General features: G+C 43.0%; 1 protein-coding gene across 6 annotated transcripts in view; it reads right to left on the reverse strand.

Annotated features, from left to right (window-relative positions):
• The window catches only part of SRGAP1 (SLIT-ROBO Rho GTPase activating protein 1), a 232,356-nt gene that overhangs the window by 42,145 nt on the left and 174,671 nt on the right, over positions 1-15,540 (reverse strand). For 3 of the 6 annotated variants that reach the window (XM_037887448.2, XM_007065705.4, XM_043548512.1), the window contains 2 exons: positions 5,279-5,306; positions 3,256-3,289 (listed from right to left, as the gene is read on the reverse strand). In XM_037887448.2, coding sequence (XP_037743376.1) covers positions 3,256-3,289; positions 5,279-5,306 — 62 coding nt within the window. Of the gene's footprint in view, positions 1-3,255; positions 3,290-3,783; positions 3,887-5,278; positions 5,307-15,540 lie in introns of all 6 variants that reach the window. The other 3 variants (XR_005223578.2, XM_043548518.1, XM_007065704.4) reach the window with 2 other exon arrangements.

The following is a 15,540-nucleotide window of genomic DNA, read 5'->3' on the forward strand; positions in this document are numbered from 1 at the left end:
CTTTTAAATATACAATTAACATTAATTATCATGGTATAAAAATGAAGCTTGTGCATTAATTTAGCTTATTTTTCCATTAGTAGCTGGAGTGAATTTTATATACTCTGGGGCCAAATTCTTGCAGATGCCTGCTCATATGGCCAGGCCTGAAAGGTCAGGGAAAGGAAGTTAGTGGCCCCTATTCTGGCTCCTCTGAGGTGTCAGAAACGCTGCTCCACAGGCTGTCTGCAGTAAGAGCCACCAACTGGATAGCACGGGATGGTATACTGTCTACTTCCCGACCTGGGAATTACTACCACTGACAGCTACCTGTACAGTGTATTCCTACCCTTAGCAGGACTAAGTTGTTTGAGGAGCTTGTGTACAGGGCTGGGTCTCATCCAGAATACAGATACACATTAATGCAGTTTTAGAAGCATGTGTTCTCCTGTGTGGGGATCCATTATGCCTATTTTCGGTGCCAGTTAGGACCCACCCCTCAATTTGCGATACAGTCCGAAAGGGAGGGTAAGATATTTGGCCCTGATCCCCAAGTTCTCTTCAGTGGGATTCTGAATAAGAGTAAGCAACAATGTGGGTCTGTGTGCAGGATCAGAACCTGTATTTCTAAAATGTCTTGCCTTTGGTGCTTGAATCACAACCATGGCGTTAGCTAAATATAGGGTTTTTTGTTTTATATTAAATATGACTGTTTAAAAAAATAATCAGTGGGAGGGAACAGGAAGTATTTGACCATACACGGATTCTAGATCAGTAAAGTTTAAGTTTAATTTGACTATTTTTCAAACCACTGATTATCCAAAAGAATTCCTTCCCTGAGGATTTTATGTGGTGGGAAGGCATGTGTGTTTCAATGACCCTGAGTGCTTTGCTGGCAGGAGTTTTAACTCCTGGTAGGGTCACCCAAACTGGATAGGTGTAAAGGTAGGGACCAAACAAAAAACACTCTCTGTCCTCCCCAGGCTCAACATAGTCTTGTAAAAAAGTTAAGTTATAAAAACACAAAAAGGTAGCCATTCCAGCAAACAGCATGAGAGAGAGAGATGGAGGAGCATTGTTCATGCCCTATGCAACGTCTGCTGGTGTCGAAAGGATCAGATCCAAGAGAATGGTTACTGTTTGCTGGGCTCTGCATTTTGGCATTTTAAAAATAGGATACTATTTACCCAGTGGAGATTAAGGACTCTGAAGGAGTCCTCAAATATGCATTGAGGACATGGATCATATATGGTTAAAAATAGTTACTGCTTATGCTTGAAAAAATAAACTTTTTTCATAACCGAAAGGTACCTTCAAAAATCATTATTTGGTGGCTACAATATTTTTAGAAAAATGAATCTCAATATGAACCAATTTATTTCAAAATTTAATATAAAAACAGATTAAGTTACAAAACCACAAAGAAAACAAATAAAAAACTCTGTCACTCAAAATATGCAACCTTTCTTTTTCTTCTTATAAAATAGTCCTTTAGTTTCATGTTAAACTAAATTAGGCAGTTTTAGTAAAACTAAATTTACTTACTAAAGAAGTAAAGAAGGCAGAGCTAAGAATTAAGTCCAGGCAAAGATTCTATATGCAATTTGTGTGTCTAGTTTTTTACTGGAAGACCATGGGCAAATATACAGTATATATATTCTTATATGTTTGGGGAAAAAAATCTAGAATGGAATTGCTGAGACGACCTAACTATTGCTTTGGTGTGCAACATTATAATGCTTTAATGGGGTTATTTATCATAATTCCAGTAACTATTCTACTTTAAATAATGTACATTTTAGAATTTTATTTAAAAAAAAGCCAAAGGGAGGGTTATGGTTAAGAATCAACAATAATAATTACACCAAAATTTACATTTCAGGTTGTGTAGCAATTCAGTAACAGATAAATTAATTTGCACAAGATTTGCACAGTTCAGCTGCTAACCTAGTAATACTACAACAATTAAAAACAATAAATATTGGGGTGTCCGTACAAAACACCAAAATATTAGAACACATATATCACATATTCTGCTAGCATACTTATCTGTACAAGGAATGTAAAGCTGCTATAAGGGTATTGTTTGCAGTAAGAAATTACTAGAGTACACATGACTATTTTAATGCTTGTTTTATGAGTAGCGTCACAACACTAAAACATTCAGCCTTAGTTTTCACATTTGTCCAGCTCATTGCAAATCAAAAGTAACAGGCCACAGATTTTTTTATCCACTGGTGGAAAGAAATCATTTGAGGAAGGAATCTGCTTTTGCTAGATGTCACTAAGACTGACCCCTTCCACTGCCATTAATTCAGATAAAATATCTATTAACAAGCACGTATTTCGGCCCGATGAGCACCTCTTGTTAAAGCAGTTATGTAATAATGAGCCATTTTTTCTATCCTGTTGTGGGGCCACTCAAAATGACTCATCCTTTCCATACAAAGCTCATTCTTTGACTAGAGGCCCTTTCCCCGGCCTTACCGAATGATCAGTCATTAGGCTACCTCTTTTTTAAGACTGGACATGCAGGGGAACAGCCTCTCTCCTTGTGGCTGAGCTCTCACCCACCTCGTCTCATAGTGCCTGTTCCAAGATCTGGATTGTGCTGGAAGGCAATACATTCTATTTTTTTAACCTGGGTGTGTTAATTTTTGTTTTATTTGTATCTTTGCAGAGATAATTGAAGATAATGATGTTTATGTTTTGCCCAGTGCTATGATTTATTATTATGTCTTTATATCACAAAATGACATCTGTGTAATACCATTAGCTTTCAGCGCAGTTGTGTAGGTGTCACGGAAAGCTCAATTTGAAGACAGTAGGATCATATTTGTGCCATTAATGGTGGAATTTGTCCTACAAAATATTTACTACCAGTGATGATGTACAAGAAGAAAGGAACTCAGCTTGACTCTCAGATCCCAGGTGAGTTTCCAGGAGTTGTCATTTTGAAAAACATTTTTAAAATTTGTAAACTGATTACCTAAACCTTACTACTAGAGTTAACTTGAAGTTTTATTCTCATTCAGCACAAGACATTGTGGGGAGCAAGTGCTTGCTAATGAATTAGGGAATATCTGTAAATTTATAGTTCATCTCTCCATAGTCTTTCTCTAGGAGGACTATGGCAGCCAAAACTGAATTATGAAACAATCTAATTTCTTAATGCAAACCTCCCCTGTAAGGTCAACTGGAAAACTAATTTAAAGCCAGGCATGAATGCAACTTGTTAGTGAGGAAGAGTCAGCTTTCTTTTCACTAGAACTATACCTGGTGTCTGGTGTGAGAGTTCCTTCGTCCTCGGCTACAAGCATTATCAGAAATAAAGTAAGAAAAAGAAGAAGATAGTAAATACAGCAAAGGTACAAGATACAGAAGTATGCTTCTCACAATTTCACACAATACAATGAATTCCTGAAGTCATGGGAAATGAAAACCTGGATTTCAGACCCAGTGTACTATTGGCTGTACATAGGGTTCTGATTTATTTAAAGTGACTAAAACTGCTGGTAGGAAATAATGTCAGATTGTGGGATATAACATTAAACTTTATCTTTTAATGAACTGCAAATTTTTTACCCAAACCATCCATACTTGTATTAAATAAATTGTAAGGAAGTTCAATGTGAACATTGTATTCTTCTGTTTCCCTCTAACTTTAGGAAGTATTATATTGATCAGCTGGGCAAGAGGCCCAAGAGAAATTTGAACATCGTGATCTGCCTCACTTTACATGAGGTTTTGACCATTACAGCAAGAAGTGTTGAGATCAGCCACCCAGAGAGCTAATATCAGTACCTTGATAAATGATTCCAAATCACCATTAAACAACTTAGCATTATATTGTGATCGGGGTCTGGGCTTCCTGTGTTTCTGGGGTTTAGGGGGAAGGTTTGGAGGCCTAAGAGAAGGGAATGTGATTACTGAGCAAGGTAGAATTAAGTCATACTATAAAATATCTGTAAGCTCATGGCAAAGTAATAAAACATTTTAAGAGGAGAAAAGGAAAACAAAAACAGTACTTGTCAAACAAAGACATTTCACAAGATTTAAGTGCAACATAATAAAGAGAGGAAAAATCCTGCTAAAAAGAAATTCCTCACTGATAATTGTGACATTTCTTACAAATCCTCTTTTAAAGTTTTAGAGTACACTCCCCCGCCAAAGTGTATGATTGGAATGGTCTTATTTTATATGATCATCCACGAAATGTGCAGCAGGAACGGAAATCCATCCTGCCAACCACAGCATGACACACCAACATTCTAAGCACCTCTTTTATTAAGCAGAGAAGTTGCCTCATGATGGAGAAACTTCAAATGAAAATTAAAGCTGGGCATTGTAATCCTCAGGCACTTCAAAAAACAATTCATGGACATTTTCATCTGGAGACAGTAACTGTTAAACAGATTAGCCTCTCACATTCATACTGACTATTTTTTTCACAAGAAACAAAATACATTGCAATTTAGCTAGAGGAATTAAAGGAATAGCATCAACATAAAAAACTCACGATGCACTTTTATCTGCTAAATGTTTACACAGTATTGTTACATTTAACACATGGGATGACTAGAACCAAAAGAGATTACTGAAATAAGTATTCTTCTCTAATTCACAATTTATTTTGTGCACTTGTCAGTACTTGTTGGTGTGTAGTTAGTGTCCCTATATAGCCAGTCAGGTTCCCTTGTTTTGATGGCTCTTTCAGATGCCAACAGAAGACAGAAAACCTTTTTTTAAAAGTTAGGAAAAAATCACATTAAAACCTAAAAAAATGGTAGTGAGACTCTGGGCTGATTAGGACTGGAAATTACTTTTCATTAATCTTTAAAGAAATCCTTCTACCCTAAAACTTCTGTTTCCACAGTAGTGCCTTGGTAGCAGTAGAAACTACATCTGAGAAGAGATATCTTGCAAAAGTGACAATTTGGAACATTGCATGACAATATAAAAGAGTGCAGAAATGTTAAAAAAGATTTCATTCCTATTCACCAAAGCAAAAAATTAACCTTTAAATTGATGTGTTTCAACTTTATGAGATTTTATGAAGGTGTTCACAAAAGTACTTTATAATTCCAGAAAAAAATGGACAAGTGAGTCCTTTATCAATTTAAAGTCACAGCATTAGCTTAGTTAGATGCTAGAATGTGTGATGCAAGTATGCTTCTGTACAATTTATTTAACAATACTCATGTTTCAAATTAATCACATTGTTCATATAGATGATTTTTGAAACTTTATTATCTTTGTAGCTCCCTACAACACAAAAAAGGTTAAAAAAAAATCTTACCTGGTGGTCACGTATTCAGCTCTGTGACCTAGAGGAGTTCAATGAACAAGGGAATATTCAGTTGTAGCTTATGGAAATAAAAGCTTATTTTTGTATGTAACTATACTTATGCTTGCCAGTATACTATTCATCCTGAATTATTTTTAACCCAAGTTTATTTCACAAGATTTACAACTGTACAACAATTCAGGGCAATGTGAGGTTATCTTCCATGTCCATAGTTTTAAATAACCCAAAAGAATCCACGTATAAAGCTACTTCTCAGACATTTTTTCTTTAAAAAACCATTTGGTAATGTAAATAATGTGATGCAAAATTTCAAATAGTCTCCACTGTTTATGCTCATGTATTTTAATGACTAAATCAATATGTAAATAGAGCTATGCCAGGATTAGATTGCATCCTGGCTGGTGCCTAAACTAGTTCAATGCCAAAAATGCAGAGCTCTTGACTGTAACTGCTTGCTAATAACAATTTATTTATTCTCTTAAGAGTACAATAAATGCTGCACATTGACCTGTCCATAGTGATGCCCAAGTCACTTTCCTGGTTGATATAGTTAATTTATAACCATGAGGTATATGAGTAGTTTAATTTTTATCTCCCCAATGTGCACTGTTTTGCATTTATAAATAATTAATTTCATTTACCATTGTGTTGCCCATTCACTTAGCTTGGTTAAAGCCCTCTGAAGTTCCTGAGCCTTCTCTAGATTTGACACAATTATTTAGGTTAGTCATCTGCAAACTTTTCCACCTCACTGCTCATACCACTCATCTCTCTCCCTCTAGATAATTAAATATATTAAACAGGATTTAACATGGAATATTGAGTCACCCCGCTGTTAACCTTTTGCAATGATAAAAATTGTTTACCTTAGAAAGGAAAATGAATAAGAGGGAACATGACAGAAATATATAATGAATGGTCTAGAGAAGGTAGCTGCAGTCAATAAGGCAAATAAGATGTTAGGATACATAGGAACAGATGGAGAAAAATATGCAAAATATTATAGTGCCATTATACAAATAAGTGGTGCAGTCTCATCTGGATTCTATATGTACTACTGGTCACTCCATCTCAAAAAATATTTTGCAGAACTAAAGGAGGTTCAGAAAAGGGTGACAAGAAAGATCAAGGGCATGGGTGGTGGGTATAATAGGCCAGGGAAGGCTCCGGCTGAGGCTCAGGTCGGCTGGCTGGCTGGATCTGCTCTGGCTGGAGCTTGGGTTGGTCGGTTGGCTGGGGCTGGCCCAGGGCTCCTCTGGTGGCCATGACAGGGAGGTGTGGGGGGCTCAGGTCCCCAGCCAAAGTGCGGGTCCACCTGCCGCCCATGATCCAGGGCATGGAAAATCTTTCATGTGAGGAGAGAATTAAAGACTGATTGTTTACCTTTGAAAGAAAATGAATATGAAGGGACATGATAAAAATATATAAAATAATGAATGATCTAGAGAAGGTAGACTAGGGAGAGTCAATGAAATTAAAAGGTGGCAAATTCAAAATCAATTAAAGGAAATACATTTTCATACACTATATATTGAAACTGTGGAACTCTGTCACAGGATGTCATTAGGGCCAAAATTTAAACAAGATTAGAAAAGGGATTGGACATTTATATGGCTAAAAAGAATATTAGAGTCATAACAGTTAATGCAAACAAATTCTGGAAGAGATTAAAAAACCCTCAGACTTCAAGATTTAGGCCCATCTCTAGCTACTGGAGATCAAGATGAGACCTACTGGGAGGGGCTGATTATTCTGCCTAATGTGAGGTTTCTTGTACCGTCCTCTGAAGCACTGGTATTGGCTCTTGTTGGAGTCAGGATACTGGACTAGATGGGCCATGGGACTGAACCAGTTTGACAATTAGTATGTTTCCTATATTTGTTATTGACACGATTAAAGAAAACAGTTACTAACCTTTCTGTAACTGTTGTTGTTCGAGATGTGTTGCTCATGTCCATTCTACGTTACGATTGCACATGCCATGTGCACCATTGCCAGAGATTTTTCCCTCAGTGATATCCATTGGGCCGGCTCTAGCTCTCTCTGGTGCCACACACTTATACGTCAGTGTAAGGGGCACTGCTGGCCCTGCATCATCTCAATTTCTTCTTGCTGGCTAACTCCCAACAGAGGGATAGGACGGTGGGTCGTGGAATGGACATGAGCAATACATCTCAAAGAACAACAGTTACGGAAAGGGTAGTAACTTGTTTTTTCTTCCTTGAGTATTTGCTCATATCCATTCCATGTTAGGTGACTCACAAGCAGTACCCAAGGAGGTGGCCTTGGAGTTCATGGACATGCAGATTACAACACTGCTCTGCTGGGTGATGGCGTAGTGGAAGGAGAAGGTATGCACTGACAACCAGGTTGTAGCCCAGCAGATATCCTGAATTGGGACCAGAAATGTAGCTGATGAGGCCTGAGTTTTTGTCCAATGAGCAGTCAAGACAGCAGGAGGTGGAATGTCCGCCTGCTCGTAGCAGCCCAAATACAGGAGGCTATCGAGGATAAGATTCTCTGGGCTGAAACCAGCAGGCCTTTCATCCTTTCTGCTACTGTCACAAGGAGTTGCATAGATCTATGGAACAGCTTAATCCTCTCAGTGTAGAAGGCTAGGGCATGTCTGATATCCAGTGAGTGAAGCTGTGGCTCTTCTGAATTCCTGTGTGGTTTTGGGAAGAAAACTGGCAGGAAAATGGCTTGGTTACTATGGAACTATGAAACCACCTTTGGAAGGAAGGCCAAGTGGGGACACAGCTGAATCTTGTCCTTAAAGAACATCGTGTACAGAGGTTCTGACATAAGGGCCTTGATTTCCGAGACCCTTCTGGCGGAGATAATCACTATCAGGAAAGTGACCTTCCAGGAGAGAAACAGCAGAGGACATGATGCTAGCGGCTCAAAGAGAGGGCCCATGACTCTTGACAGGACTAGGTTTAAATCCAAGGGTAGAACCAGTTCGCAAGTCTCAGGGTAAAGTCTCTCTAACACTTTAAGAAAGCGGATGGACATCTCGTGTGAGAAAACTGACCTACCACTCACTGGCAGGTGAAAGGCCGAGATCGCTGTTAGGTGTACCTTGATAGATGCAAGCGCCAGACCTTGCTATTTTAGGTGGAGCTGGTATTCCTGGATAGATTGAAGGGAAGACCAAGTAAGAGACAGACTTTGTTGGGAAGACCATATCGAGAAATGCTTCCACTAGGTCAGGTAGATAGCACTAATAGACAGCTTTCTACTACCTAGCAAGACCCGGCGGACTTGTTCTGAACAAGCTTGTTCCTCCGAGTTCAACCATGGAGCTTTCACACAGTCAGATGAAGGGCCACAAGGGTCATGTGGAGTAAATATCCATGGTCTTGCGAGATCATGTCTGTGCGGAGTAGGATGGTAGCAGGGGCACTACTGACATGTGTAGCAGTGTGCTGAACCAGTGTTGGTGTGGCCTCACCGGCACTATAAGGATAACACTTGCCTTGTCCTGCTTGATTTTCAGTAGGACCTGAGGAATTGGAGGAAACACACAGATTAGGAGCTCTGCCAATGGAAGCAGGAAGGTGGCTGAAAGGGAGCAGGGCTGTGACCATGAAGTGAGCAAACCTGATGGCATTGCCTGTTCTGCCTGGTTGCAAAAGGTCTACCTGGGGAGATCTCTTACCTTTGGAGGATGAACCTGATAACCTCTGGGTGAAGAGACCACTTGTGGTGAGAGGAGAAAGATCTGCTGAGGTGATCTGCCAGGGCTTTCCGGGCTCCTGGAAGATGGATAGCCTTGAGGTGAATGGAGATGGATGGCCTGCTGACACAGGGTGGAGGACCTCACTCCTCCCTGTCTGTCAATGTAGAACATGGCTGTCGTGTTGTCTGTAAGCACTTGTACTACTTTGCCTGTGATCTGGGGAAGAAACACTTGGCAAACTAAGCAGACCGCTCTGAGCTCTCTGATATTTATGTGTAGGGAGAGCTTTTCCTGGGACCACAAGCCCTGAGTCCTGAGGGGATCGAGGTGGGCTCTCCAACCTAGATGGAAGCATCCAAAACTAGCATCCAAAGCATCCAAAACACCAACAGATGGACACTGACAAAGGGAACTCCCCCCCATTGCCGACCAGGGGTCCTTCTACCAACCAAGGGAGGCGAGGACCGGGGCTGGAACACTAAGCACTGAGTCCAAGTGATGTCTGTTCGGTGAGTACACTGAAGCCAACCATGCCTGTAGGGGTCTGAGGCACAGCCTTGCGTCTTGTACCCTGTACGTGCACATAGCCACGTGTGCCAGGAGCTTCAGGGAAACCTGGACTGTTGTGATGGAGTGGACCTTGACCCTGGATATCAGATCTGACATTGTCTGGAATGGAGCCTCTGGAAGGAAAGCTCTGGTCTGTGTCAAGTCTAGCACTGCCCCGACTAACTCTATTCTCTGGACTGGAATGAGAGTTGACTTTTGTTCATTTATCAACAGGCCCAGTGCTCAGAAGGTGGCTTGGACCAGGCTGATGCTGTACTTTACTTGAGCCTCTGAGTGGCCCTTGATCAGCCAGTCGTCGAGGTACAGGTAGTACCCTTTGCCTTCTGAGCAAGGCTGCTACCACTGCCATGCATTTCGTGAAAACCCAGGGGGCTGCAGACAGACCAAAGAGGAGGACAGTGAATTGGTAATGGGACTAGTTTACTACAAATCTGAGGAATTTTCTGTGGCCTTGGAAGATGGAAATAGTGTCCTTCAAGTCGAGGGTAGCATACCAGTCCCCTGGATCCAGAAAGGGAATGATGGAGCCCAGGTAGACCATACAGAACCTCAGTTTATTAGAATAATTGTTGAGGAGGCGCAAGTCCAGGATGGGTCAATGAAACCCGCCCGCCCGCGGCCTTTGGGATTAGGAAATATCGGGAGTAAAACCCCTTCCCTCTCAAGTTTCAAGGCAACTCTTCCACGGCCCCACCTGTAGGAGGGCTTTCACCTCTGGGGCTAGAAGTTACTCCTGAGAAGGGTCCCTAAAGAGGGATGGAGGGGGGAGGAAGGGGTGGAGGAAAACTGAAGGGTGTAACTGTCCACAACTGTATTCAGCACCCAGCGCTCTGATGTGATGAAGGACCATGCTGGGCTGAAGTGGGAAAGTTGGTCCAAAAACAAAAGGGTCAGGAGCAGAACCTGATATTGGAACTAGTATAGAGCCCTTGGGTGCACCTTCAGAAGTTCTGCTTGGGACCTCCTGAGTATCTATGCGACACCGGTAGTGAGGTTGAGGCGGATGGGGATGGTTGACACTTGTAACCCCTGCTCCTTTTCTTGAACAAGTCCTGTCGTGGTGGCAGAGCTGAGAAGCAGGCGAGTTGCTGAGGCCTGAAATGCCTCCTCGAAAGAGCCGGAGCATAGGAACCCAGGGATCTGAGGATAGCCCTTGAGTCCTTCAGACCATGGATCTTTGTGTCTGTTTGCTCAAAAATGGTGAGGTTCCCTCGAATGGGAGTTCTTGGATTGACTGTTAGACCTCCTGTGGTAGCTCCAAGGACTGCAGCGAAGAGCATCGCCTCATAGCCACTGCGGAAGCCATTGTTCTGGCTGCCGCATCAGCTGCATGCAGGGCTGCCTGGAGGAAGGCTCTGGTTATGTTCTTTCCCTCCTCTAAGAGGGCAGAACACTCTTGCTTGGCATCATGAGGCAGCGAGTCTTTAAATTTCATCAAAGAGTCCCACATATTGTAATCATACCGCCCCCCAGCAAGGCTTGCAGGTTAGAGATACAAAGCTGCAATCCCCTCATTGAATAAAAGTTTCTGCCAAACAGATCTAATCTCTTTAAGTATTTCTGTTTGGGGGTAGCACTTGCCTGGCCTTGTCTGTCTCTCTCATTGGCCGCTGTTATGACTCGGGACCCCGGAGGAGGGTGAGAATATAAGTACTCGTACCCTTTGGTTGGCATGTAGTAGTTCTCCTTTGCCTTCTTCAAAGTGGGAGGAAGAGAAGATGGGGTCTGCCACAGTGCTCTGACTGGACTCATAACAGCCTCATTGATGGGTAAGATCACCTTAGAAGGTGCTGCTTCAGTCAAAATGTCAGTGAAGCTATGGACTTCTTGAACACCTGAACCTCTAGCCCCAGATTAGCAGCTATTCTCTTTAGAAGCTCCTGAGGGGTTCTCCTGCTCGGCCCTGAGATAGACTCATCTGGGGAGGAGAAGTAAGAGGCTCGTACCGGAGGGAGAGCTTTCCTCCTCTTCTTCTGCCCCTATTACTCTCACCAGGCCCACATCTTGCATGTAGGTACCAGGCTTGGTACTAGAATCAGAGTCTGGTGTTGAATGGAGCAGTGTGGGAGCCAGCCTCTGGGACACAACTGAGCAGGACTGGTGGGATGACGGTCCTGGTACCGGGGGAAACCCCCACAGATTCCAGAACAGCCACTGCATCGGCCACTGCCCTGCCAGTCAGGTGCTGGTGGGGGGACCTGCACTGGAATCTGGTGGGATGTAGGATGGATACCACTGGTGGCTCTTGGGATGGGTGTAGGACTCCACCTCAGATTCCGAAGAAGAGGCCTCCTGAGGTGACCACAGTACTCCTTGCTTCTACAAGTTAGTGCCAAGGATGCGGGGACTGGTGCCAGACCGGTGAGCTCACAGATGAAAGAAGGGCTGTCTTGCCTCTGGAAGGTACCGAGGGCCCCGGTGCTGGGACAGAGCTTGGAGCTCCATGCTCTCTTCTGCTCATGCTCATCAGAGCAGGCAGTTGTCCCATTGGGGTTGGCAGAGAAAATAAGTCCCTGGATGCTTCAAAGGCCTCTGGGGTAGAAGGCACTGCAACCCCACTGGCACAGCAATGACTTCCTGGCGCGGGCGGGTTCCTGCACTGAGCTCAACTGCTCTCGGGGTGGAGTTGACGGTACTGCTATGGGACCGGGGATGGAGGAGTGGCCTGAAGTGGGTTGCACTCCACTGCCTTCCCCCTGTTTGCCTTTTCTTGGCACTGGGGAGTGTCTTCTCTAGGACTACTGTTCCTTATGTTTTTTCCTTGGCACTGGAGATGAAGAACAGTGCCGAGAAACATGCAGTACCAGAGGGGCGCTTCGCACTGAAGCGCTTGGTGCCCAATCCAATCGGCTTGGCTCCGACGCTGGTCTAAGAGCGGCTTCCATTAGGATAGCTCTCAGTCTAGCCTATCTTTCTCTGTACAATACTTAAGGTCCCGACATATCTGAAAGCGCTCTTGTATGTGACCCTCTCCTAGAGGCTTCAGACAACTGGAGTGTGGGTCGCTCACTGGCATAGGCTTGCCAGAGGAGGCACAAGGTTTGAAGCCCGGGGACTGGGGCATGCCTGGCCCCAGGGGAAAAGGGAGCCCCTCTACGCTAAAGGAGGGGGACTAATTATCTACACTTAAAACTATTTACACTGTTACTACACTAAAGACTAACAAACTAAGTTGAAGAGATAAAAAACACTGAAAAAACACCTTGCCGAAGCAAGAGGACCTGTTCCAGTAACCGTCAGGGCGGTAAGAAGGAACAGAGGGTGTGGAGCCGGCAGGGCCCTTATACTGGCGCGTAAGTGTGCGGCAGCGGAGGGCGCTACAGCTGGTCCGATGGATACCACTGAGGGAAAAACTCTGGCAGCGGTGCACGCAGCGTGCACACATCTAACGTGGAATGGACGTGAGCAAGCACTTGAAGACGAACATCTCTAATTTATTTTTCCAAATCTGAAGATACAGGTTCACCACAATAAATAAATACTGAAATAAAAACTGAACTTTAGCAACTAAACGAACTTTGGTAGCCTATCACCTCAGCTAAAAAGCTAAAAGCTTCCTTCGGTGCTCTGGCTTCAGGTGATGTTTGCTTGCAGAGGTTAGCTTGTTTTAGTCTATGTCTACAGTAGGTGCTGTGGGTGAGATTCCCTAGCGTGAGTAGTCACACTCCTGCTAGCTCAGTAGGGTAGCCATGGTAGCATGGGCAGTGGCGAGCAGTGGCATGGGCTAACTGTGCTCAGTAAAATCTGCCTGAACTCCATGGATACATAGTTGGCTCAGCTAGTCTGTGCCACCATGGCCACACTACTGTGTTTAGCGCCCGCTCAATGAGAGGTAGCATGAGTATGTCTATGCAAGCTAGAGATTCACACCCCTAGCTCTTAGTGTAGACATAACCTTAGTTTTATAGTGTAGTGATGCTAAGGACATACCCAACCTGACAAAACACTGCCACCTGCTCAGAGTTTTGTCCTAATTTTGATAGGGCTTTGCCACTTCCAGCAACTGTGGCCACCAAGAAACTGTATTTGGGGGTGGTATTACATGAGAGTTCCAGTACAAAATGATGGCCTTTGCAAAATTCTGTGGGACAATGAAAGTTAAGAAGATAGCAATCATATGCTACATGAATGTATGCAAAGGGAAAAGAGAACTCAAGACTTTATATGTGTCTGTTAACTACTAAGCCATGTAATAGGTACATCCAAAATAGCTTCCTTTTCTCTCTTTCAATCTATTTTACGTATACAAGGTGTGCACATATCTATTTTTAATTAATGTAGTACCGTCTCAAGAGGCTACAAAATCAGTTTTGTTAGAAATACATGACATAGCATTACAACTTATGCACAATTTGTTTTTCCACCAAACTTCTTAGAAACTGTGCCTGGATAAACTATCAATTTATGTCACAGTTTAACGATAAATTACCAACTATCTATCTATATAATTGAGAAGAATCAGTTTCCCAAACAGCTGTGGAAGTTTAAGTTAATTTTTGGATAACCTAGACTTTACAGAATCCTTTTTCAGGATGACCATGAATCTGTCTAAAGAAACCAGTGAAAAATTTTAAGACTGCTTGTTATAGGATTTATCTATACTCAAAAGACACCTTCTCTAATTACCCTCTCACTATCTTCAGTACAGCAGGGAGTGAGAGAAGACCAAAGCACAAGCATGGCAGAATGGGGGATGTCCCACTGCTCCCTTCTCCTTTAGTCCTCCACTTAGTCATTAAGTGGGCCAGGGGAAATGGTCCCACCTGAATGGCGGGCTGCTGGATGCACCTCTCTTCCCTTCACCTATTAAGCTAGTCTGGGTGTTTCAAAAGTCTCTTACTCTACTGATTGCTGCCCCTCCCTCCCCTTCACTGGTTGTAGATTTGGAGCTGTGCCATTTATGATGCTGTTTCTAGGGATCAGTAAGGAATTTTTCCCATTAGGGAAAACTAGGTCTAGTGGGTTTTTTCACCTTCCCTGCAGCCTCCTGGAGGCACAATTTGGTTGAAAGCAGAAGAATTCCAAAATTCATGTAATGCTGGTATGACCACTGACTCATCGCAACTTGTGGCTGGTGTCCTGTGCACATAAAGACTAAAAGGGCCAGCTCCCAAAGGTAAACAAGACCCAGGATTTCACTGTTGGACCTTGCTCTCAGCAGAAGAGAGGAACCTGGAGTCTTTGCGGACTGAGGCAGTCCCCAGCCCTGTGGCCTCTATCATTGCAGTCACCAAGTTATTGTTTGGTTTGTGGTTAAAGTCCCGTGAGAGCAGGGTGAAAAGTAGTTCCCTTCCCCAAGGTATAATTAATAGGGTTGTGGCCTGCAGATTAATTCCATCCCAAGTATCTGTCTCTCATTCACCTGCATGTTCTGGTCAGTCTACTCATGATTCTGCTTGGCTTGACCGCTTGATAGTTGATTTCATGGTGGTTTATTTAACTTTGACAAACAAATCCCATATTAACCCCATGTACATGAGCTGTCAGTAAGAAGACATAGTTTGATTGGGGTGATCAGGATCCAGATGCTGTCCAAATTTTAGATTCCTTCTGAGTTTGGATTTTTATTCAAACTGTATCCATACTCTGGATGCAAATCTGGATCTGCCATCCTGACTGAACAGGTGGAACTTTTGTGAAAACAGATTTTATCACCAAATTTCCATTATTTCTGCTTCCCCCAGCATCTTGCTTCCTCCCATCTCTTGAACCCCCACTCGCTAATGCTGTCTTGTGGTAAATGGATCCATTTGCTTGTCTCCCCAAGGACAGGTCCCCATCCTGGAATGGAGCCACAGTGGGGCTCTGCAGGGCATGAGAGTCTGTGCTGGTGGCTCCAGTTGCAGGATAGGGGCCTTACAGAATGTTGCCATTTACGTGTTTACAAAACTCTCTCTGAAAAAAAATTCAGGAAGCAAAAACAGAATGTCTTGCACAGCTTTTAATTCAGTATGTGTCTAGTACTGTATTATTTTCTCAAATCAGAACACAGATGTTTCAT

Source organism: Chelonia mydas, chromosome 1 (assembly GCF_015237465.2).
Source record: "Chelonia mydas isolate rCheMyd1 chromosome 1, rCheMyd1.pri.v2, whole genome shotgun sequence".
NCBI classification, from domain to species: Eukaryota; Metazoa; Chordata; order Testudines; family Cheloniidae; genus Chelonia; species Chelonia mydas.